The following is a 26,620-nucleotide window of genomic DNA, read 5'->3' as shown; positions in this document are numbered from 1 at the left end:
TTCTAACCTTGACTTTGTTGTCATTTCCATCATTCTTTAGTGTCTCTCCTCTCTCCATTGTTTTTTTGTCTTCTTTCTTCTTTGTTTTACACTGGCCATTCCTCTTGAATTTCTCTCATCTCCTTGGCTATGTGTGTTTTTGATTTAGTATTGTTTTAATACTTTATTATTTCCTAGATTCGTTATTTGGTGCCTTAATAGTTGCATCTTTTCATTGCCTCTTGATATTGTTTCCCCAATTTCATTTCCCAACCTTTGGCACCTAACCCCCTCTTACATAGTACACATAAAGATGAGAAATTTGTGGTTTAATCATGTTTGCTTCATCAATTTCTTTATTTCTTGATCTAGTATAAGATTTAAATTTGAAAAAATATCTTGGCAAACCTCAACAAAACCTAATGGGGGTTCCATTACCAAAACCAATGTTAGCAAGAAATTTGAGGGATGCATGCCAAAGTTTTGTACGCTAAGGATTTCTATTGTAGTCTTCTTACCTTGGACTCAATTCTATTGAGGCAAAGGGAGAATCGTATCCAGACCTAAGATTAGTTGTAACTTAGAATGATAATGCCATACACATTGTAATAGATAACAAGCATTTTGTATTCAATTATATATTACATCCCTTATATTTTCTTCTACTCGCATAGATTCAACTCATCTTATGCACCATTCTCTTCATTTTATTACATATATTTGTCTTTTGTCATTCTTATCGGTGAATGGATCTCATTATATACATTTATAGTATGGGACATGGCCCTTAGATGGTATCCCTAGAAATTCTTGTGGTGAGATACAGTAGCTTCTGTGGATCTTTCTTTGTACTCAATTTTCTTTCTAACAATGGACTTAGGGGATTAAAATGTGATATTGGGCATACAATGACTCTATTCACTAAAAACGTGTTTATTTATACTTGTCTAACTACCATCTACTGTACATTATTCCTCCAAAAAGGTAGTCTTTTGGACAAGCAATCAAAATGCAACCAAAATACATCAATAGTGAAGCAAACTACCGAGGAGGATGTCCCTGAATGAGTAGATGATGCCAAAATAGAAGTAGCTCCAAAAGTGGAGAGTCACTACACTTGCTTTGTGTGGAACTTTGTTGGCCCCTTCGAGTAACATGTTAATACATATGAGAATATATATAGTTACAAAAGGAAATGTAATGCAACACAAACTATCAGAGAACTTGCAAAGCCGCCTTCATTAATATCATTGATTATTCTCAAACTCAAGTACTTATCATATAAGTGTTGAAGGGGTGTAATTACCAACCGTTGTGACCAACCCAAACTACCTAAACTTTGGACGCACTAACAAATATAAGCATCCGATTATATTGACATCATTCTCTCCTCCCCCGCTCTGCCCAAAAAAAAAAAAAAAAAAGACAAAAAAGTCATCTCCTGATAACACACAACAAAATTAGAGAATTACAAGAACAAATATACAAAGAAAGATATCAAGAACGAGATTGAGAAAGCATACCTAAGCAAGGTGATGGTGTGGAAGTTGTCAGCCGCTCTCTCAACCGGTACACCTACTTAGTCTGGTACCTTAGGTCTAACATTTCTGTGTGGACTTCACCATCTCAGCTGCTTGCAAGATCTCATCTTTCTTGTCTACCAACTCCAGGGCACTAGCAAGGCGTGTCTCCAACATTGCCCACTCAACTTTCTCTTCAGTCAACTGTGCATCCCTCTCAGGCAACTGAACCTCTCTCCACTAATTGATCCATACACTAGGCCAACACATTGTTCTGTTGTGGCTAGCTGCTCCTCTACCTCGTGTAAACATTAAGCTAGCTCCTCTCCGGCTTCAAATGCTGTTAATCATTAGGCTTCATTCCTTGTGGCCGCATGCTAAGCTCGCCTCAATTCATAATAACCTTCACGGAAAGCCTGCTTGGCCCTCCACATTAAGGGTTGAAAATGGCTTTCTCCCACATGCTCATGAAGGCCCCAATCCAACATCTCGAGGGTCTTAGTGGTAGGCCATCATTGAGAATCAAAGCATTTGGCAAACTCCTAGATACAATCTCCACTTACAAATGTCAAGAGCTTCTCAACCTATTGGTCTACCTATTTTAGGGCCTATAGCCCTACGAAAGCCACTACCCTCTTGGCACCTGTTACAATCATTAGGCATTGGTTGGAGGTCCAAGTTGCTAGACTCTCCTTGATTCTCCTCACAAAGGGGTATCGACTAAAGAAGTGTTTAAACTTTGTCCAAACATCCCTCGTCACAACTTTCTACAACAAGATCCCTCTCTAGCTTTGACTCCCTTACAGGTGAGTGTCTAGCTTCCAAGTGTACAATCTTGCTAGGCGGTGGGACCTGTCTCTGTGGTGAACAAATTGAGTGTGCTAGATGTTGGTGTAAGCTGAAAATGGTTGAGCCAAGTATCCATATTCTTCTTGGACTCTGTAGCGGTACTAACATCTCCACTACGCCATCTTAGGCCATGTCTCCACCAGGCTACTCTATCAAGGCCACTACCTCCATTCCCACGACTACCTTTGTCGCTAATCTCTTTGTCATGACCCCCTCTCTATGTTTGCTACCTTTGTTTGAACTGATTCCACCATCAAGGTGTGTGGGGATGTCAAGATGACAATACCCTGAGACTCGCCAAATCCTAGTTTCCCTGAAGATATAGGATGGACCAAACTACTGCAGGAGAGAAGGGCTGGTGCAAACTCAATTGGTGTGGTAACACTTGTCACAGGTAGCCCTTCTTCATCACTTGCGAAGTCCACTGTCTTGTTTGCAACAAGGTGCTCTTCTCCTTTGCCCACCAAGCGGTTACGACCTCCGGTGGTCTATGATGTGTCATCAGACTCCTGTCCACTATTTGCACCCTCCTTGCCATCTGTGCCAGACTAATTCTCAAACACCACTATTTGTTTCTTATGTTTTTTACTCGATTGAATCTTCCTACTAGGCCCCATTAAAAATAGTTGGCTATTCGGGATGTACTCAGCCCTAAGGTATCGAATACTGCAAGTGTGGAGATACTTTAGTATGGACGACTTCAAGGAAGAGTACAATAGAGTAGTGTGGCATGTAGAATGTTCTATGTTGCAATGTCAAGAACTCCATTCGTTTAGCCAATCCAAAAGCCCAATCATACACAATGCCATTCCTAAGCCCATTCATTAAGGCTATCTGGGCAATGACAATGTCTGACACACAACTTGCCCTTGTTAGGCACCTTTTCAGAACATCCAGCAGGAACCTCCACTCACCTAGTCAAAGAAAGGATTTTTTCATTCCCCTTCCTCTATTAGCATGTGCTAAGGTGTCTCACTCAACTGTCATGAGGTCTTTGCGACACATCATTTGTAGAAGTGTATCCTTAAGCTTTGGTATGATCTTTTGCACTTTGTCAATTTTCTTCTTATGTCCTCAAAATATGAATAGCTCTTGTGAATTCACAAGAAACAAACGAAACAATGATGTCATGGTGCTGGTAATCAAATACAGAGTGCCTCTAAAACCTATCATATGTACCAATTGTAGCATCATTATATTAACAAACAAATATTAACATCTGATTATATCGACATCATTCTCTCCCCCTGCCCCCCTTGCCTAAAAAAACTAAAAAATAAAAAAAGTCATCTCCCAACAACACACACACCAAAATTATAGAATTGCAAGAGCAAATATATAAAGAGTGATATCAAGAAGGGGGTTGAGAAAGCATACCTAAGGAAGGTGATGGTGTGGAAGTTGTCAATCGCTCTCTCAAATGGTACACCTACTTAGTCTGGTACTTCAAGTCTGACATTTCTGTGTGGACTTCACCATCTAAGCTGCTTCCAAAATCTCCTTATCTTTCTTGTCTGCCAACTCGAGGGCACTAGCTAGGCATGTCTCCAACATTGCTCGCTCAACTTTCTCTTCAGTCAACTGTGCATCCCTCTCAGCCAACTGCACCTCTCTCTCCACTAACTGATCCGTACACTAGGCCAACAAATTGTTCTGTTGGGCTAGCTGCTCCTTTACCTCCTACAAACATTAAGCCAACTCCTCTTGGGCTTCAACTTCTGTCAATCGTTGGGCTTCATCCCTTGTGGCCGCATGCTAAGTTCATCTCCATTCATAATACCCTTCACAGAAAGCTTGCTTGGCCCTCCACATTAAGGGTTGAATGTGGTTTTCTCCCACAGGCTCATGAACGCCCCAATCCACATCTCAAGGGTCTTAGTGGTAGGCCATCATCGAGAATTGAAGCATTTGGCAAACTCCTAGATACAAATCCACTTACAAATGATAAGAGCTTCTTAACCTATTGGTTTACCTACTTTAGGGCCTATAGTGGAACATAAGCCACTACCCTCTTGACACCTGCTACAATATTCATTAGGCATTGGTCAAAGGTCAAAGTTGCTAGACTCTCCCTGAATCTCCTCACAAAGGGGTATCGACTAAAGAAGTGTTTTAACTCTATCCACGCATCCCTCGTCACAACTGTCTACAACAAGATCCCTGTCTAGCTTTGGCTCCCTCATAGGTGAGTGTTCGGCCTCCAAGTCTACAATCTCACTAGGCGGTGGGACCTATCTCCGTGGTGAACAAACTATGAGTGTGCTAGATGTTGGTGCAAGCTGAAAATGGTTTAGCCAAGTATCCATATTCATCTTGGACTTTGTAGTGGCACTAACATCTCCACCACACCATCTCTGGCCATGTCTCCACCAAGCTGCTCTGTCAGGGTCACTACCTCCATTCCCACAGCTACCCCTGTCGGTAGTCTCTTCTTCCTGACCACCTCTCTACGTTTGCTACCTTTTTTTGAACTTATTCCACCATCGTGTTGTGTGGGGATTTCAAGATGACAACACCTTGAGATTTGCCAAATATTGATTTCCTTGACGATATAGAATGGACCAAACTATTGCAGGAGAGAAGGGTTGGTGCAAACTCAATTGGTGTGGTAACTCTTGTCACAAGTAGCCCTTCTTGGCCACTTGCAAAGTCCATTGTCTTGTTTGCAACAAGGTGCTCTTCTCCTTTGCCACCAAGCGGTTATGACCTTCACTGGTCTATGATGTGTCATCAGACTCCTCCTGTCCACTATTTGCACCCTCCTTGCTATCTGTGCCAGACTCATTCTTAAACACCACTATTTGTTTCTTATGTTTTTTACTCGATTGAATCTTCTTGCTAGGCCCCATAAAAAATAGGTGGCTATTTAGGGTGTACTCAGCTTTGAGGTATCGAATGCTGCAAATGTGGAGATACTTGAGTATGGAGGACTTCAAGGAAGATTCCAATAGTGTAGTGTGGCATGTAGAATGTTCTATGTTGCAATGTCAAGAACTCCATTCATTTAGCCAATACAAAAGCCTAATCATACACAATGCCATTCTTGAGCCCATTCATTAAGGCTATATGGGCAACGACGATGTCTGACACACGACTTGCCCTTGTTAGGAGACTTTTCAGAACATCTAGCAAGAACCTCCACTCACTCGGTCAAAGAAAGGATTTTTCATTCCCCTTCCTCTACTGGCATGCGCTAAGTTGTCTCGCTCGACTGTCATGAGGTCTTTGCGACACATCATTTCTAGAAGTGTGTCCTTAAGCTTTGGTATGATCTTTTGCACTTTGTCAATCTTCTTCTTGTGTCCTCAAAATGCGAATAACTCTTGTGAATTCACGAGAAACAAAAGAAACAATGACGTCATGGTGCTGGTAATCAAATACAAATTGCCTCTAAAACCTATCATATGTACCAATCGTAGCATGTAAGACCACCTCGAAATCTTGGATACAAAATGTGGGCATTTGGATAGCCCATTAAACCTGTGCACGCTAGAACTGTTCTTTGATAAGATCATCACGAGGTGTTTCCAACCACCATTTTCTGTAATCCACCTTGTTCAAATCCTCAAAAGTGATGGTATCTACCATCAATTCTGCCTTCCCCATTTGACTCTGCACCTTTGTCCTAGTTTTTGTCATTATTTCCTTATTCTTCTTGAACTCCAAACTATTATATCGTGGTTGCTTTATTCATGGAAGAAGGTGATGCCCCTGTTGCAGGTAATTGTTGTAGTTGACTTCTCCAGTCCTGCTTCTTAGTCCTTGTATTTATCAACTATCTACTCTTTGTTTTTTGTGAATGAATAATAAAAAATAGATAGAGCACTTTTTTCAACTATGTGCAATTGCCTTCCTTTCACCATCTCATGTGTTTTCCTTTGGTGGTTCCTTCTACCATCCTTTTTGATTAGAAAACACCTTGGGCACTTCTCGTTACCTACTTGTAGCTCCCTACGATGATACTGTCCAACCTTCACCGTCAGTCCTTTGTATTGGCTCTTCTATGATTCAATTGCATTTTTTTTAACCAAGGGGGTGTCTTTGCTACCCACCCAACAACCCATTTTGGGTTGAGCAGGGGAAAACTAGTCTCCCTTGGGGCACACGCCCACAACATACATGCCTTAGGCTCAAACACTACATCAGATACATTGGACTTAGTGTTTCCTTCGGGCCACCTTCGTATCGCCTACTTTTCAATTCATTATATGATAGCCACTCTACTTCTCCTTGCATAGGGTCATGTACGACCAACAATCACTTCTTGCATGTTGTACTTCTGTAGTTGGCATTGTATGATGTTTGTCAGTCCCTCCTTCTTGTGGTTTTCCTCATGACTTCCGCAACCCTTCATGCCTTCGTTAGTTCATTCTTCTGTGGCTCCTTTATACTGCAACCTTTGCATTATGCTTTTTTTGTTTGCAAGTTGTCATACGAGATTTCTTCCTACCTTGTGGGCCCAACTTCCTCCATCGTATAGCTTTTGGTTTCCTCGTCATGTCATGAAGTTGTCCTTGTTATCTCTGCACGACTTTATAGTCATCGTATGATGTCTTTACCAATGTTGTCTAGTTTCACTATACAGTGTCCACTAAATGTTACCACCAGGAAGTCGTATAATGGCCACCACATAGTGGCTATTGCCAACCGCATGACGATGTCATTGTATTGTTGTGAGTTCAACTTGTTTTTCCATTTATCTTCTATGCGACATTCTCAGATTAATTGGGTTGGCTCTCATCTCTCCGTCATCATTCACGGTACAATTTCAACTTTGACTCATTCACCACATTCAGAATCTCCTATCCACTGAGCATCCATAACTTGATTTGCAGCTTCACACACTTTGTAGGGGACCCAACCACCTAACCTTGAATTGCCTCGACTTTATTTCATTTCACCTATTATACTTAAATACAAGTTGTTCAAGAGTGAACCGCATTCGCCTCAAATGCTTATTGCCTTGCCACACTTTTCTTTGTTGTTGGGCTACCTTTGTCGCCCATTGTGTCATCAATTGGCCACTCAACCAACTTGTTTAGGTTGTACAACCGCTTGTTGATTTTCTCCATGTTGCCCAACCTATTGTTGAATGCTTTCTGTAGGCTTGACACCATGAATTCAATTGACACCATAGCCTCTTGGTCGTACATTAGCTAGAAGGTAGTCTATCTAGTTGTCACCTTGTAGGTTGTGTGGTAGGCCCACAACACCTAAGGTAGATTCTCCTCCCAGTCCTCCTATTCTACCCCACACAACTTATAGATTAACACAAGAATCTTGTTTGTCGCTTCTGCCTGCCCATGACTTGGCAAAGAATGATTTTTTTAAAATTTTGTGGTCAACAACCTAATGATGTGGTTCACAAAATGGCCCTATGGCCCCCTCGGTCACTTGCCAACTATATTGGGACATTGTATGGTGTGTTGATTTGTTCATATATAAATCTTGTCGTACTAAGTCTCGAGTTGTCAAGTAGGGCCTTGATCTACCCACTCCACAAGATATTTTGTTGCTACCACAACATTTTTGCTGCTTCATGCTTTCGTGACCTTAATTAGTCTAATGGAATCTAGTCCCCATCATTTAAATAGTTCCTATGCTTGTGAAGGGTTTAGAGGCATAAAGTCCCTCTTTAACGGTTTCTTGACCCTTTGGTTTCGTAGCCTATGACCCACTCTTTGTTCTCTTTGTACAATGTAGGACACCATAGATCTGCAAGCAATACCTTCTCTTTGCAGTTGTGTCAGGTCCTATAGCATTTGTGCGGTTCCCTAAGGATGCTTGGAACCTCTTCCTTTATAACACCTTCGCAACACCTAATCAGGCCCCATTTTATATAGCCATCCATTAATCAACTGAAAGGTTCTATTCCCTAGGATGAGCTTCCTCCTCTTGCTAGGTGGCATATCCCTCGAAAATTGTGACATGGATAGTTATTCACCAATACTTTTGTACCACATAGGCAACACAACAATATGGAATAGGTTTGCGTTTAGGAAGTTATCATTCACTCCCTTGGGTGGTTCTCTGGACTTGATTTGGGAGAGTTGTTTAATGATTATGTGGCTCTTACCAAGCCGTACAACGATTGCAAATGTAAATTCTTGCAGCAACAACCACCAGCTTACCCTCTCTTGGATGATGGGTTTATTGACCAGGTACATCAATGCTTGGTGGTCCATGTAGAGTGTGAATGGTGTCAACAATAGATAGTGTTGAAACTTTTGAATGACTACCATTTCGAGTGCCTCCCTTTTGATTGTGCTATAATTATTTTCGCTTTGGACAACAACCTACCGATGAAGTAAATAGGGTAGTCCAACCCATGGTCGCCCACTTGAGCCAATGTAGCACCAATAGAAAAATCTGATGCATCTACGTGGACATGGAGTTCTTTATCCTAGTTTGGATATGCTAAGATTGTTGTCTTCAGTTTGTCTTGTTGTGCAATGGATATTTGATTGTACCCGAAAAATTCATCCATAAATGAATGGATTTCATGCCTTGCAACTTCCTCGAGGATGTTGTTTGTGAATGGGATTGGGAAGGGGTCCATGATCATGATAGTGTTGAGTCACTTGAATCCCCCACAAATGTGGATTCACCTCTTTCTTCAATGATATAACAATGAGGGACACCCATTCACTCATTTGAACTTTGAAAATGATATGTACATCAAGCAAGCATTCTCACTCTTCATTGACCCTTGCAACATAGTTCTTGTTCATTTGGTACGGACCTAGGTACCAACAGGATGTGGTGCACACATAGCTTCGGGGGTACTCCCTTCAGAGCTTTATATGTCAATATAAACACATAATTATATTCTATGAAGATTTTGAATGCTGCAACCTTCTAGATTGGATTCTAGTCATCCCCTACTCGTATGTTTCTCGGGTTTCTCCATACCGTTGAGATTTGTATCGTATAGTAAAGGCTCCTCGCACCGAATTGGTTTCTCCTTGGCAAATTGGTGTGTTGGGGTTTCATTCACTTGGGCCTCGCCCTGTGTATACTCTCTGTACTCTGGTGGGAACAAGTCTTCCTCAACCTCTTTGACTACCTGCAATATATAACAACATAATCGACAATCTTCCATTTGCCAATGGAAGAATCCATTCATTGAATTCAGATTGTCCTCAGAGCATCCCTCTAGTTCAAGAATGCATTCCTCATTAGGTTCCATCAGCTGCTTTTCTTCATCTATCCTATCCATTCCTCCTCCAGACTTAGATTACGAAGAGGATGCCAAATCCCCACCCTCCATTTGTGTTTTGAGATCAATTGTGAACTTCCTTCCATCGTTTTCTATCAATAGGGTGTTCCTTTTCCAATTACGGTTCACTATTGTTGCAACCAACCACCCTTTCTTGAGGATTGTGTTATAGCTTTTCTTCTTCAGTGGGATTATCATAAAGTCCAAGACAAACTATTGATGTTTTGTAGCTTCAATCGGATAAACCTATATATATATATATATGTATGTATGTATGTATGTATGTATGTATGTATGTATGTATGAGATATAATTTATAACATATGAGATATAAGTTTATTGTTATATGAGAGAAATTAACATAAGAATGATATATATAACTATGATTATATTTGCTATTATATTAATTATCAAATTAACGAATAGACATGCCCTTCCATGGGACATGTCTCTTCATTGCTTATGATTGTTATAAATATAAGAGGTTGCTGCCATTTGGAAAACACGTACCATATGTCCGGCAGTGTTTAGTACATTTGCCACAATTCCCCCCCTCCCCCCCCACAAAAAAAAAAAAAAACCAAAAAAACATGGTATCAGAGCTAGCTGCAAATGTAACTAGAAAAAATAAATACTTGTGACTATGAATTAATCGGAGGAAGCTAGTAGACATTACTCTAATCAATTGTCGTGAAATGATTCCTCAGTTGTAATTCAAAAAATCAATGCACTAGGTTTCTGCAACCTACATCGAATTCATGCATTTAGTGAAGTGCAGTTTCAAATCTGTGATGTAAATGCTGCTGTTGAGGAAGGAATGACCAATAAAAGAAGGAATTGAAGGAAATAACAAGTAAACCAAATTATTGTTTCAAGCCCGTTCCTAACACTGAATGTAATAGGGACTTCCACACAGGACCGAAGGGAACAATTACACCTCACCCAAGGAGCTTGACTTCCACGTTAGTGACTACAGTTGGAGAGAAGACTCACCAAGGACGGGGCCTTGTATTGATTACCATCGGGCGCATGACGAAGTGTCCAGAGCAGGTCGTTTATTTGAAATTATTAAAGCATGTTATAGAGTATTGGCATAAAAATTGTATTCTTCGTTGAAGCAAATTTCCAAAGATGTAATAGTTGAATTTGATTAGAGCAAATGGCGTTTGATATTATTGATCATATATTAAAGTGATAGTATATCCCTATAAATTCACACATTAAGTGATGTCTTGTTGAGGCAGTATTGGATACAAGAAGAGTTACTTATGAAAAGTAAACTGTCTAGTATCTTGCTCTAGAGAGAGGCTTCGAAGAAGGAACAAATGAAGACATGCATTTTGACTTCGCCAAGGAAGATCGCAAGCTCACTTCAGACAAATGGTAGCGGGAGTTGTCAGCGTAACCACCAAACAATATTTCCTAAAGACCATGCAGTTGAGACTGTCATGCCATTAACTATCAATGTCTTGAATTTCCCTGTCAAAGGTCATTTAAATCCGAACATTAAAAAAATGTGAATGTATTGGTGATGTTGCAAGATGGAGAGAACTTATTGGAAAATATATGAAATAATTAGAATGATAGTTACCTGCGTTTGAAATATCTTTGTAAGGAAAGAAACATCAAAACATAGCAGGAGGTGTCTAAAGCAGCGGTCTACGTTTTCTCAAATCCTATTTAAGTCTGAGCTTCTCCAATATAAGCAATAGGAGTTTGCATTTGGAGGGTCAAAACTCTCTGATGATCAGCAGCAACAGATCCTTTTTCTATTAGAGTGTTGAGTTTTCTCTTTGGTACGCAGATATTGCATTGACCTTTGCCAGTGGAAGCTTTGCATCTATGATTGTAATTATGATAGACTATTAATATTCTGTCAGATTTTCTTATGATTGATGTCGACCTGCATGATTATTGGCTCTATTAGATCATGTGAAGCATCTATTTGCAACAAATCTTTGGTCTGCACGGAGTTTTTCACCAGTGACTTCCCTGCGCTAGCATATCTCTTGGTCTTATATATCGAAGCAATAATGAAAATAGAAACCTAAAGAAGCAGATTATAAATGTGGATTTCATATATGAGTCAAGATTATAATAAGGAAGTGCGATTAATAAAATTCAAGAAATTTAGTAATATGAATAATATCAACACTAGTCTAAACGAATCTCTCTCAACAAACATATATATTGAGAAGTGTTGGAAGTGTAATGAGACAAAGAGGTGTGAGCAGGTTGAATACTTAGAAGAATGTGTAAGCCAGTACATTGGGCAGTGAATGAATAGGTTGTGTTAAATGAGAAGTATTTTCTGAATATGATATTTGTAGTTAATTTCATTATTTGTATTTTTATACTTATTATAAGAGTTATTTGCCTTTACCTTTTCTTTTCTCTCCCAACATGTTTTTGCAAGAAAAGGGAGATTGATATCAGATTTAGAGGGACTTTGACTCTTTATCAAAGGCAAATTTTGGATGAGTAGCTTAGAAGATTGATGTTCAGAGGGAGTTTGGCACATCCATCTGAAGGAGCAGATAGAGGATATGTTGCAATTGATTTTGAAGATCTTGATCATATCAGAATTAGAGGGAGTTTTTGACTTAATGTAAGCTTTTGGTATCATGTGTGTGATTGCATGATTTTAATGGGCCTACCCTTGTGTACATCATGAGGAAGTGACAACTTCCAAATGGTCATCACTTGTATTTACATAAGTTATTGAAAGGTGATGATCTTACAATAACAGATATTAGATGTGATATCAAACCTTATTGAGTACTTGGTGAATATCATGTGTCGATATTTTGGAAGACCAATACTCATGATATCAGAGGTGATATCAAACCTTATTGAGTAATTAGTGAATATCATATGTTGATATTCTACAGGCCAATACTCATGATATCAAAATGTTACTTAGAGTATTTGGTGAATATCATATGTTGATATTCCGGAGGCCAATATTCATGATATCAAATGTGATATCAAAATGGTGGATATCTTTTGATCAAAGATATCCTGAAAGTTTGAAATTCCTAATATTACCAATGGTGTAATAACTTTCTTGTGTTTATCCTCTTTAGCTAAGAGGGAGTGTTGATGTTTGGTATCTTCAGTCGGAAAAACCTATATATATATACATATGAGATATAATTTATATGTGTCTTCATTACATATGAGATAAGTTTAGTTATATGAGAGAAATTAATATAATAATGATATATATATGTATATATAGCTATGATTATATTTATTATTATATTAATTATCAAATTAATGAATAGACATGTCCCATGGAGGGACATGTCTCTTCATTGCTTATGATCATTACAAATATAAGAGGTCACTTCCATTTGGAAAACACATACAATATATTCTATAGTGCTTAGTACATTTGCAGTGATCCTCGTAAAAACAACACAGACAACTAAGCACCAATCATTACACTTTGCGCCATTAATGTACCAATCAACTTGATGTCATGTTGGGCCGCACCCACCAGGTGAAAATTTAGTATTTAGTGGCCACAATGTAGGCTGCCCCAATTTCCTCGATGTTTCTTTAGGTAGACCTTGACACCCGATCCTTTGTCTATAATGGTATTCGTTAGGATGGTGTCAAGAATGCCCATCTCCACCACTGTGGGGTGTCTACCATTATATACTACCAACAACATGATATCTGTCGAAGGGCCGACGAGATCCTCGATAAAGTCTACATAATTTAGCATGGTGTTTAGTAGAGCCACTCATAACTATGGCATAGTTTTGAGGTCTTTGACTTCAAATGGGATTTCCATATGCATCATTTGCCTTAGAATAGTTTCCTTTGCTTTCGTTCGAAGTGAAGTACATGTCGTTTCATGTGTTTCCTTTCATTTCGTCATCATTTCTCTCCTGATGTCAGCCTTGGCTTCCCGTATTCTCTTCTTCATATGGGGATTTAGGTATGTGGCCTTCTTTGCTTGTGCACAAGTGATTGCCAAGACTTCTTCGCTTGCACCCTTTTCAATGTTCAAAAGGTTAACACTTGATTTCAGATAGTCGGCATCCATGTGGTTCCCCAAACCGCACCATCTACACAAAAGTTGTGGTGTTTCCTCTCTCGGATAGTCAATGGCAAAGTGCCCCCATTTAATTGCATCCACAACACTAGATCATTGGTCACCCTTTTGCATCATATTGGATTTGGCTTTGGTTATTATTATTACTCCTTCCTCCATGCTAGTTGTTCCAACATCCACCAGATCATGCAATGGTGTTCGTCATCTGAGGGTTTCTCGCTATTGCCGACGTGGATGAATTGTGTGAACAACACTTGTTGACCATGTGTCTTCATGTTATATGGGCATTCCTTGGTGGAATGGCCCATAATTTGGCAAATTTCATAGAACATCTCCTTTGGGCCTGCGCCCTTTATGTGGCCCTCCTTGAATTTTGTGCAACATAGTTCACTGCCATCATTCTTACTCGTACTACCCTTCATTGCCTTGAATTCTCTCATCATTCTCAACATATCCTTGTGAAGGGCTTGAACTTTTTTGTTGGATTCTTCGTCACTACTATTCCTCTAGAGGGATCGTCATCATTAGATGACTTAATCTTCTTTTTCTTCTTAGTTACTGATTCGAGTTCGGTTTGAAATACGGGTTCGAAGAACCGGTTCGCCAGTATGACTAAATTTTGGAAAGGGTTTTAGGTTCGTTCATACAAAAACATTTAAAAATTATAAAAAATTATATATATACATATTAATGAAGCCTAGAAGCATAGAGTACCATAAAATCATATGTTATAAACTAAATCATTTAAGCAACAAAAACACCATAGGCATAAACTTTAAATACATAAGTTGTAATCATAGCATCATGAATAAAGATCATACCATCATATATTCCAATTTTCAAGTTCAATATCAGAGATTCAAAACATTAAAACTTAAAAGTAAATCATTATCCATGAATCATAACAGCAAGTTCAAGTATCATTGTTTCAACTTCAAGTCAACTAATCATAATGTATAAATTTTTATTATTCATCTTCTTCATCTTCTTCTTTTTCTCATAGTCCTTTCATATTAGTTGACTGAGCAATAGAGCTAAGGCCAATGGGATCAACACCAACAAAAATAGTATGGGCATCAAAATCTTTGCAGTCTTTAATTGTAAGCCTAGAAGTAGAAATATCCAAGTCCGCAAACTCTGCATCTACATCCCACCTCTTTTGTCTCCCCTTCTTTGTATTCTTTAGTCTTGTGCAAGAGGAGACACAAGTTATAATGCACATACATCGAGTTTTCCGCTCTTTTTGATTGCAACCTATTGCGCATTACTGAATGGATGAAAGAATATGTGCTCCAATTTCTCTTTGAAGCGGATGAACTAGCAATATATGAATACATGATATATAAACAATTAAAATAATTTAAATTATGGAACTTGAATCTTAGAATTTCTAACAATTTTTTTAGACAAAGGAAAGTAATAACATTTTTTTAAAAATTAAACTTACTTGTGATATCACTTTGATTGCAAGGGGCTGCAGCGTTTGAAATCTTTGGCCATGGAGGTACCACCAACTATGAGCATCCTTCCTAAACTGATGATGAAGAGCATCATTACTTTAATTTTTTGCATCCACAAACTGTATGAACTCATCCGTAATCAAATCTCACATTTCATCATCAGGAAAGAGTCTTTCAAATGCTGCCTTGTATCCATCAGACACTTCTATGTCTCTATAGGGTGTTAGCCTTCCCGGTAGATCAGTATATTAGGTGCTATAGTATTTGAGCGTCAATGCATAGGCAAGCAAATGTAGAGGAGTGGTCATTTTGTTCAATCTTTCTATAATAATTGCTCGCAATTGTTTGAAGAAGGTCTCTTGAGGATCTTGTTCCTTTTCATTTACAATTTGCTTGATCTTTTCAAGCATTGAGTCTATGCCATCATAGATCTCTCGAAGGCAAGGCCTATCCATGTCTGCGTACCTAAGCATGATCATAAGGGTTCAGTGAGATTAATGAGATATTCCACACGTTCCCACCAATTTTCATCCAATATTCTCTTCCTTATTTTGGTTTCCCTCTCAATATTGCTTTGTCGCCATATAGCCCCATTGTTGCTGGTTACCATATTGGTAAGTGCCTCTTTCACTTGCATAAGTCATCTGAAGACGATTACATTTGATGCAAAACGTGTCTCAACAACCTGTAACATAAAATAGAGCAAAAACAATGCAAATTGTTAGATACATACTTGATAAAAGAATACACATCATTACATAATAAAAAATCCAGAAATTTTAAGATACTATTTTTTAAAAAATTAACTAGCTTGAGTTCATGTTTACTTACCTTCAACAACTCCAAACATGAGAACATTCTGAATATCCCTCGAGTCATGTGGTGGTTTGTGATGAACATCTGGATGTCCTCAGCTTTTGCATACATCTCCTTAATCCACTGAATACTCTTCCCAATCTTTTGTATCATAAGATTGAATGAATGAACTGCACAAGGTGTCCAAAAAATATGTTGGTATCTCTCTTCAACCAACAAACTAGCAGCTCTACAATTCTTTGCGCTGTCCCTTATGACTTGGACAACGTTTCTTGCACCCACTTGTTCAATGGCCTTAATTAGGATATTAGCAATGAATGACCCATCTTTTACTTGCCCCTCACAATCCACTGCTTTCAAAAACATTGCCCCATTAGGGGACACCGCCAAAACATTGATCAATGGACGATTTCTAGCATCTTTCCATCTGTCTAAAACAATTGTTACCCCTGTCTCAATCCACGAATCCTTGATGGGCTTCAATTGCTCATTAATCAATTTGACCTTGTCATCCAACAAGGTGGTTCGTACTCTCTCAAAACCGGGACCTAAATACCCTGCAGGTGCTTTATTAGCACTTCTCAACATCTGCTTGAAATGTGGAGAGCGAACAAGATTAAAAGATGGCCCATTTCCATACAAGCATCTTGCCGCATCAATGTCGGCAATTTCCCTACTCTGATTTTGAAATGCAATTTCCAGTGGTCCCTTTCTTTTGTGTCGAATGGGTGCTTCATTTTGAGAATTAGGGGTAGTTGAGGTAGTATAGAAGGGGTGATTTTTTATCACAACATTTGGGGTGGATTTCATTCCTTTTGTTCTTTTCTTATTCTTATTACTATCAATGGCATTTTGTTTAAGTTCCTCTCTCTCTTCAGCTCGCTCATGCTCTTCAATATATTTTAATACTACTGAGTTTGGCACAAGTGTAATTTTTTTCCAAGACACTTCTTCACTCCTCTACCAGGGTATCCACACAAATGACCCACCACAATAATATAAACTATTTCTTTCTACATCACAACCCCGACATTTCCAACGGAAGCCACCACCTCCTGGAAGAGGTTCTAGAATATCCACATTCTTCCACAAAGGAGAATCAGACGAGGGTTTTATTCTTTGTGGTATATTGGCATTGCCTACTGAGGAAGATGTAGATCCCTTTGAAGCTCCTTTTCCTATGATAAGAAATTGTGTACATATTGACATATTGATATTATTATTGAGGATAAAATTTTAGCCTTTATGAAACATTGAAACAAAAGCAAAATAGAACAATAACTTACCTCTCCTTAACATTGTAAGCTTGCAAAAATGTAGCAATGAGACACAAACACTTACAATATAGCTAACAATCCAGTCTTCCAACTCCACCTTGCACAAACTTCTTTTGCTCAATCACTTATTTGCTCACAAAATCACCTATTTGCACACCACAAATGAGGGCAACCAGAACTCAAAAAATATAAAATTTGTTATAAAAAGCGACTTGAAAGTCATCTGTCCGCACAAATTCATCCAAATTCCTCTGGGTTCGAACCAACCTAGGGAAATTCAAACCTTGATCAAACTTGGGTTGAACTGGACTTGTATTTCGAATTAGTTCGAATGCAGACAGGGTTCTTGGGCCAAAACGATGAACTCGGGTAACTAAGTTTTTCTTTGAAGTTTTATTTTTGCTTTCCAAGTTCATCCCCTTGTCGTACACATCTGGGTACAGTTCTAGGGGAACAATCTTCGTTTTCTTTTCTAGAGAAGGTTTTAGTCCTTCTATAAACCATCTTTTGTTTATGCCATTTAGTTGTTGGCTATCTATCTTTCCCACAAGTTCCTTCAATTTTCGACTATATGCTTTGACGGTCTCATCATTTGCTTGCTTTGTACTACATATTTCTACCACAATCTCGTTATCATCTTGAAGTGGTCAGAATTTTGTCTGAAATTCTTCTTTCAGGCTAACCCATGTAGCAACTTTAGTTTTGTCAATATTGGGGAACCAGTGTATGGCCACTCCTTGCAATCTTTTTGGAAATTGTTTTGTCCTTTCATCCTAGTTTGTCACTCCGTTGGTGGACCAAATGGTCTGGCACGTTATGTAGTGTCATACAGGATCTTCTTTCTAGTCTCTTGTAAATTTGGGCAACTTCTACTTTTGTGACATGATAACAATTTTGGTTGTTGCTTGTTTTCTTTGCATTCTCAAATTGGATGTATTAGAGCTGGACAAGTTGCTATGACTATCGTGCCCCTATGTCCCTCTGACACTTGTGGCTGCATTGGTATCTCTTGCACGTTTGTCCTCAACCTCTTCTCCTTCCCCACGCGCCTCACTTGCCTCCTCTTCTAGTGTGAGAGTGAGGTTCCCAACCAGTTTCTAGTTTCTTCTAGTAGTCTGTCGCTGTTTACTTCTTCATTGTTGGTATGGTATCCTTCTTTTGTACCTTACGTCTTTGACTGGTTCACTTGTTGTGGTGCCTCCTTGTTTCTTCTCAGACTACCTTTGTTTTGGTCGTCCCTCGGCAAGTCTTTTTAGTCTTTGTCTACACTTGACTTCTTCTTCTACTCTTAAGGCCCTCTAGATGGCCTCATTTTGTCTTTATTGAGAAGATTTGACATTAAGTGTTCTTCTCCAAATGGTTTAGATAGCCTTATCGTCTTCTACTCTCGTTACACTCTTTTGCCTCCCTTCGCATGTTCTCCTCAAACCTCCAGAGAATTTGTTGGTTTTGATTCTCCTATTAATTTCTTCTCTTGAGTTCTGCAGTGCTAAAAATGTTGTGCCAAGAGATGTGGAAGCCGACTCATCAATCGATAGACCGCAGGGTTTACTATGAGAGAATTCCTAATTATGCTCTTGAGAACTTGTTCCTGCACCACTTCTCTCGGTACATGAGTCTTGATTAATGCTTGCAACAAGGAGATGAAATCTGACACCAATGCCCTTTCCCCTTTGAACAACTCTTGGAACATGTTGTCTTCCCTGCGACTACTACCCTCATTTATTGGTTGTCTCATTATTCGGCCTTCACCTATACTATACTCTGTCACTTCCAAATCCTTATAGGCAATGATGCTAAATATTTGTCCCTTTGGGTAATAGTTTAATATATACGAGAATATTTAGTCACAGAAAGACATGTATTGCAACACATAGTATCAGAGAACTCACAAATCCTGCATCAATATTAGAAAGTGGTTAAAGCCATATATGTACTAGACGTACACATAATGGCAACACAACATTTACTCCACAACGACCATGATTATTCTTGGGCTCAAGTTCATGTCATATAAGTGTGTTGAAGGGTTGCAACTACCAACCATTGTGACCAACCCAAACTACCTAACCTTTTGACACGCTAACCAATATTAACACCATCTAATTATACTAATAACAATCTTCAACCATAGTTAGTTGAGCCTCCTTAACCATCAATACTGCCTTCTGCAAGTCAAATATATGCTCATGCTCACTCAATTAGACCTATCACTTTGCTAGTGCGGTCTCTACAATGATACAACACTCACACTTAGCGTTGCTAAGCTGAGTTTGCGAGGTAGGTTGCTCATAGAATTTTGTGATATGGGTAGTTAGTTCACCCCTTGCCCTCTTCGCTTAGCTAAGTGCATTATCTCTAGCTATACTTGCTCCCTCCAAAGAGGCTTGTGCCCTATTCAATTGATAGAAAATATCTCAGAAATAAGCCTTCAAACCATGGAGTGCATTTATTACATGGTCATGTCATCCAATTGAGGTCGATCTTGGTGAGTGCCATGCAAACACCATACCACGAGTCTCTACTGTGGGTCAACCTTGTGAGACAAAGCACTAGGAGTCCCTCTCACACTCCACCTACCTAAATGCAAGGATTTTTTTGTTTTTGTACCCACCAATGGTGTATGACCAATGTCTAATAGGTGTGACAGAAACCACTTCATTCATATACATTGCAATATCCTCAAACTCTAACAAATAGCTTTAGATGTACATCATTAGGATTCGGTTGAGAGATCGCTATAAATTATTCTTGGAGTCTCATCCTTAGCCGATCCATCTGAACCTTTTCCTTGTAGGATCATAGCTGCTTGAGGAGTGGTGGTATCCTTCTGAACTTGATTTGGTAGCTTGACCATGGCTAGCAACTCCTTAGTGGAAACTAACTCTACTACAAGAGTTTGCTTTGCCTTTCTAGGAGAGAATTGGTTCCTCTGTCCTTTCTGCTAGCATCATCTTTTATTTTCTGAGCCAAATATCGACATGCATGGCTACAACTCCCTCCTTAGGCTTTGACAATGCTTTGTCTATCAAGTGTACAACAACTTGGGATACTCCAACAACAATGGTGATTGGAATTGTAATGTTCTTGTCCTATCACTTGTCATGGTTTGTCAATATGTATATTGGCTGATTCCAAGAATAGATACATTGCATATGGTCTTAATAGATTGTGCTAGTCTACTTATATAAGTGAAAGGTCACACCTCTTCATCATGTTTCAGAGAATTTTTGACCCTTTGTAATTGACCCTCTATTAAAAGATGTCACAACACTTCATAATCACAGTTCCTAGAAAAAGTTATAACCTTTCATAATTACAATCATTTTGAAAAGACACAACCCTTCATAGTTACAATCCTTTCAAAAAGTCACAACCCTTCATAATTCCAATTCTTTCAAAATGTCACAATACTTATGATTACAACCTTTTTGAAGTCACATCCTTTCGATATCATTGATATCTTTTGGAAAAGTCAGTTCTTTATTTTTTTCAAATTACTTTCCTCTTCCATTATTCCTTCTTTTACTTTTTATCTTTTTTCCCTTTTCTTTCTCTCTCTTTCAAATGAACTCTCCTCCTCGATATATCTTCTTTGGAAGGAGTGAGTCATACCTCTTTATTAAATATCTCTTGACCTTTCATTAGATTTAGTTAGTTTATATTATATAATTTATTTACTTTATTAAAGTTTATTATCATTTAGCATTAAATCCTATTTAGAAAGGTAAATTACTTTTTTACAATATCTGTTCTTGTAGTTAAATTATTCTATTATTTGTTCACGGTAATTTTATTGTTTAATTATTAATTATTTGTTATATCTTATTTTGTTTATAATAGTCTATAGATTATATCATATGTTACTATTTACATTATTGTAATAATATTTAATTATTATTTCCAATTTTTATATCTAATATATGATTTTATTATCATCGTTTATTTATTAATATAATATAATTTTAAATATAGTAATATTTCAAATATATTATTATATTTATATATTATATGATTATTTTAAGAAAAGATTGCCTCATTTTCTTATATTATTATTTTTATTCACTAAGATTTTATCCCAAAATGGGTACATCACAGGAACTCTCCTTGGCAAGAGTATGGAAGATGTGTGTGCAACACTCACCGTGGTGGCAAGGGCTGCATTGGCCATGCTGGCATCGAGTAAGCCTCAGCCAATTCATCATTCAGGCATGAACAATTATGGTTGGGCTAATCTCTCTGGGAGTGACATTCTCAGTTGTTGAGGATAGTGCGTTTGTTATTGCACATCTGCCACTTTCTACTTGATTTTCTTTTCGACGCTTCCTCTATCATGGTGGTTGCATGGTTGGTGGAATTGTTTTCTTCCTAGCTGCTTGAATCCTCAAATGAACTTAGTAAAATACTGTCAACCACTCTAGTTCCAAATGTCATATTGGTTGGAGCCAACCCCATCACTCTGGCAACAGCTGCATATGAGTAGCATCTAGGAATAACCCAATGGCATTTGGGGAAATATAGAAGGCCTTATTCCTTAACATACGAAATCATGAATCCAACTTTAGAGTCCTTTGGCCCAATTGTACTCTTTCCCTATATTTGGTTGGATCATATACTTGATTGTATGGCACACACCAACTTGCATTTGAGGTCTTGTTAGAAACAATAGTCCACCAAGATAACTGAGGGGGGTGGGGGGGGTTGAATCAGATATCTAACAATTAAAACATTTATCTTCTTTAAACAAAATTAAACATTCAACCAAAGTAAACAACAAGCATAATAAAATGCTCATAGACAATTACACTAGATATGTTGACTAGGGAAACCCTTGATCAGAGGGAAAACCCCGGTGGGAGTGATGCCCACAAGATGATGTACTAATATAAATATTCCTCGTTAGAGGATGGACCCTGTTAGGAGACTTTGAATCCCTGTTAGGAGATTCCAACCCTATTAGGAGTTGTAGTACAATGTATACAAGATGAGCCCACTGCCCAAACGTGCAATTTCAACTACATGAAGAGCTCACTGTTCAAACAAGTAATTTACTGTTATCTTCTTTCCTTTCCTCTTTCCTCTATCTTGTCAACCAGACTAATCATTGTCACACCTTGTAGACTAGGTCATGAACCTTGGATCCAAATACCAAACCTTGGATCACTTAGCAAAACCTTGGCAATGAAGTTTCCTTCACTTCCGCACTGCTCTTCTTAACTTCGCATTCTGTACTCACTGTTGCTTATCATCAATTCAAATCCACATTATCACATCCCTATGATAAAGGAAAATGTCCTTCCTTTATACCGAGTCCATAAAACAATTCCCTAAGTCGGCTGTTAGACCTTCTCAATTAATTATTATAGGACCTCATTAAGAATACGTTACACTTAGCGATAACATTAATCTTCTGTCTTGCAACTTGAATAACTTTCCGTAAATGCAACATTATGATGAGTGAGCTTAGCCACATCATTACCAACATGTCTTCTTCATGTCCTCAACCTCAATCCTCAAGATATCAATTCTGCTAAGAGATATAACAAGTTTACCAAAACATGCCTCTGTAAACTCGATCTCAGAACAAACATTACCAAAACTCTCATAACTTCTTGTAGACTTATCCTTTCTTCTTCGGATGTTAACTGCATATACAAGATACTCAGAAGTATCTCCCATAACTTCAGATAGTTATAATACTCAACTAGCCGTCCATACCAACTTGATCTTTTTGCTTTTCTTCTGTTAGATACCACAGAAAACTGCTATGTTGACATCAATGACAAACTTAGTCATGAATGTAACATATCATCATAGTAGCATATCTACAATACTCCCCCATAGGAATATCATCATCATTCATGCTTGCAACCAATCTTCGAACAATCTCCCGAATCTTCCAACAGGTCTAGTATGCACTTCCATTCCGCCCTTCCTAAGAAGCTCTTCTTGACCCCTCTATTGTCTCTTGACTTAGATAGTCTCTCTCTTCTTTTGTAAAATCTCTCTATAGACCCACTCAACGAGTGCCTTCTTTTATTGTGGTTTCACCTTAGTGGGTTTCACTACATAAATCTCCCTTGTAGTATAGTGGTGACTATTCTTGCTTGTCACATGAGTGACCTAGGTTCGGTTCTTGGAAATAGCCCCAAAATGTTTACTCCTCGAGGGAAATTATTAATTACTGTATAGAGTACACATAGATATCATTTGTAGACATAAAAGTATCAGAATGTAATAATGCCAACACAATATAGTCTCAGAAAGATATACCGTTTATTGCCATATGCAATGCATACAAAATCAGAATTGATTCTCGATACACAAAATGGGTATCATATATACTACTTGGCGGTTGGTCAAGATTGCCAACCACCAGAAACACAAACTCCTACCCATCGGAAACAATTAACATTTATGATTACAGTACTGACATATTTAGTATTTCCACTAAACAATATGTCTATATATAGAAACTAGGAATAACTGCGGCCAATATTATTAATTTTGTTGGATAATATTATCTAATTTAAATTAATTGAGTAGGCTTTATAAAGGGACTCAGGTGGTTTCTTGGAGGAGAAATAATAAAGTCACTTCATTTCCTAGGTTTAAATAAAATATTATAAACCTTAATTTTCTAGAGGTTTTCAGGATTGTCCTAAAAATGACATTTTGAGTCTCTTTTTCACACATTTGAATCATTTTCTTTTTGAGATTGGAGGGTTTCTATAGAGCTGGAAACCCTATGGGTATTTGGATTCAATAGTGGGGCTAATCTATGGCAGTTTTTGGAGGAATTGCTCAGATTTCTCACTTTGGATTTATTAAATAAATCTACGAAATTTGTGAAGTCTTATGCAGAGACAAATTTCAATTTCTTTTTGATATATTTGTTAATATATTGCTGCTTGTAGACACAAACCAAAGAGCCAGTCTATATCATTGCTAGACAATACATGGGCGAATGGACAATAGTTTAACTGCCACTAGAAGAGGTTTGTACAAGGATCTGATTTATCTTTGCTAGCATCCTACCATATCTCCTGGTTAACAAACAGAATTTGTTTATCGTTGAGTGGGCTGCCGAGGTTATACTAGCTGGAAATGAAGGGTTTGACCAAGGACTAAATACCTTCATAGTCATTAATTCTTCTATAAGTTTTTTTAGCTTCTGTGGGATAACTTCCAAGGGTGCAAGACTTATATGGCAGGTACAAGCCTGCAAATATTTGCATTCATTGGTCAGTCTGTTTCTAAGGACGTTGAGGCTTCTTAGCTCCTTATTCGTAGCTGCTCATGCACAGAAATGTATATCTGCACATTGAAATTTCTGCCATTTCTCTGAGTCATGTATATTCCTGGTTTTACTTTTTACAATGAATTGATTATCTATATCTCAGTCTGTAGTTGATTAAAACTGGTGTAGGAAAATAAATATCAAATATTATTTGCTTTCATTTCTGTTCAGTGCATTCCAATCTGAGTATTTTAAAGAGAGCATGTGCATAAACTGAAATTAAACAATCACATGTATACTTGATATACTCTTCATGCAATCTGGCTGGTCATTTTTTTAAGGGCAAAACAGTGAAAAATTTGGCATGAGAATCAGTTAGGGTTTTATACCCTTTTGGTTCAAGCCTTGGGCAGGGCATCGTGCTTTGGTTCATGTCTGAAACACCTAGGTGCTTACTGGGTAACTCAGGCGGACTTCTGCCTTGGTAGTGTATACTGTACACAATGTCTAGGATTCATTCTGGAGGCAAGTTTGTGTGTTTGCAACTTTGTGTCTCATATTCTCCTATTCCTCATATATTTTAATGTTAGCAAATAGTTGCTACTAATGTAAATATTCTGTCTGGGCTAATTGTAATTGAATCAGTAGCTCTTTTAAATCTTTGTTAAACAGCGTGCTTTAATTTTACGTATTAGGATTTGAGACTCGTGCCAGTAGATATTTCTTCATTCCTGTTTTGGAAGAATATATATTTAGTTTTTATACATAGTGATATGTTTGTCATGTGGACATTTTAGGCCCTTATGAAGGTGGTCTTTGGAAGGTCCGGGTTGAATTACCAGAGGCTTACCCTTACAAGTCTCCCTCGATTGGATTCCTGAATAAGATTTTTCATCCAAATGTGGATGAAATGTGAGTATACTCTTCAAACTAATCTAAGAATAATTAGAAACATGATAACAATGATCTTTAATGTTTTGAAAAAATAAACTGTAATTCTGGTTTTCCGAGTTACATTGATGACTCTTATTGTGTTTGTTACTCTAGGTCAGGTTCTGTATGCTTAGATGTTATCAACCAAACATGGAGTCCAATGTTTGGTGAGGCAATTATCTTCAACCTCTGTTAAGATTGCTGTTGATGGCCATCTATATGTATATTAAATGAAGACTTTGTTTGGTTACTCTTTGCAATGATGCCTGGCTATATGTTGATGCAGACCTCGTCAATGTATTTGAAGTATTCCTCCCACAGCTGTTACTTTATCCAAATCCAACAGACCCATTGAATGGAGACGCAGCCTCACTTATGATGAGGGACAAGCAGCAATATGAGCAAAAAGTAAAAGGTATAGATGTCTACAAATGATTTAGGTTAACTATCCATCAATCAACAATTCTTTTTATTTGTTGTAACAAGTCATAGTTTAGCACAGTGAACTGTGATTATGTTCATAAATGGTTTCTGGGATTGTTTACTCATCATTTTTAACATGGGTGTTTATAGAATATTGTGAGCGATATGCAAAGGCTGAAAATGTTTCAAACTGTCCCGAAGAGAGTGATGACGAGGAAGAAGCTAGCGAAGGCGAGATCGATTCTGATGATGATGAAGTAGCAGGGCATGCAGACCCATGAACTCTAGAAAGAATTCACTCCAATCTTTTGTACATGATAATTCATGAATCTGTACATTTTATTTTATTTTTTGTCTGGAAAGAGTTCCCTTGCACATACAGTTTTATGGCAATTAAAGTTTCCTTTTGTTGACCTCTTTTAGGAAGATGGGTTCTTAATCTTTGGCCAAGAGATCACGATTTAAATTTCTCTGATTTAATTTCTTCTGTAGAATATTCAATTTCCTTTCAACATTTTAGTACTAAAGGTCAATTCTTTTCAATCATCTGCCATTAGCTATTCTATAATGAGTGTCCATAATTAGGATTGCAAGATGATTATTAGAGGATCTAAAGTTCAACACAGATCAATGAATTTTGGCATTTAATGTCATGTGATAATTTTTGTTACTCAATGCAAATGCAGAATTATACAAGGTTTGTTTGAGAATCTTTGCTCTAAGGGTTTTTAGCTCACTAATCTGGCGACTATGTCCGGATGTGGATCCGGAGGTGGAAGCCCTGTGGGCCGTATTTGGATGGCACCCACAGGCATCCAGGCACTTCCAAAAGCTGCCG

The 26,620-nt window shown here is 38.0% G+C and overlaps 1 protein-coding gene across 1 annotated transcript in view; it reads left to right on the top strand.

Annotated features, from left to right (window-relative positions):
- The window catches only part of LOC149570384 (ubiquitin-conjugating enzyme E2 5-like), a 94,956-nt gene extending 68,628 nt beyond the window's left edge, over positions 1 to 26,328 (top strand). Inside the window, exons 4-7 of the mRNA XM_089823030.1 lie at positions 25,224 to 25,338; positions 25,474 to 25,526; positions 25,646 to 25,774; positions 25,933 to 26,328. Coding sequence (XP_089679156.1) covers positions 25,224 to 25,338; positions 25,474 to 25,526; positions 25,646 to 25,774; positions 25,933 to 26,063 — 428 coding nt within the window. The 3' untranslated portion in view covers positions 26,064 to 26,328. The remainder of the gene's footprint in view (positions 1 to 25,223; positions 25,339 to 25,473; positions 25,527 to 25,645; positions 25,775 to 25,932) is intronic.
- Positions 26,329 to 26,620: the final 292 nt, after the last annotated feature.

Source organism: Cupressus sempervirens, chromosome 3 (genome assembly GCF_028749045.1).
Source record: "Cupressus sempervirens isolate cs-2001-9-10 chromosome 3, ASM2874904v1, whole genome shotgun sequence".
NCBI lineage: Eukaryota > Viridiplantae > Streptophyta > Pinopsida > Cupressales > Cupressaceae > Cupressus > Cupressus sempervirens.
Note: the sequence above shows the minus strand (reverse complement) of the source record. Positions and strands in the feature narration are given on the sequence as shown.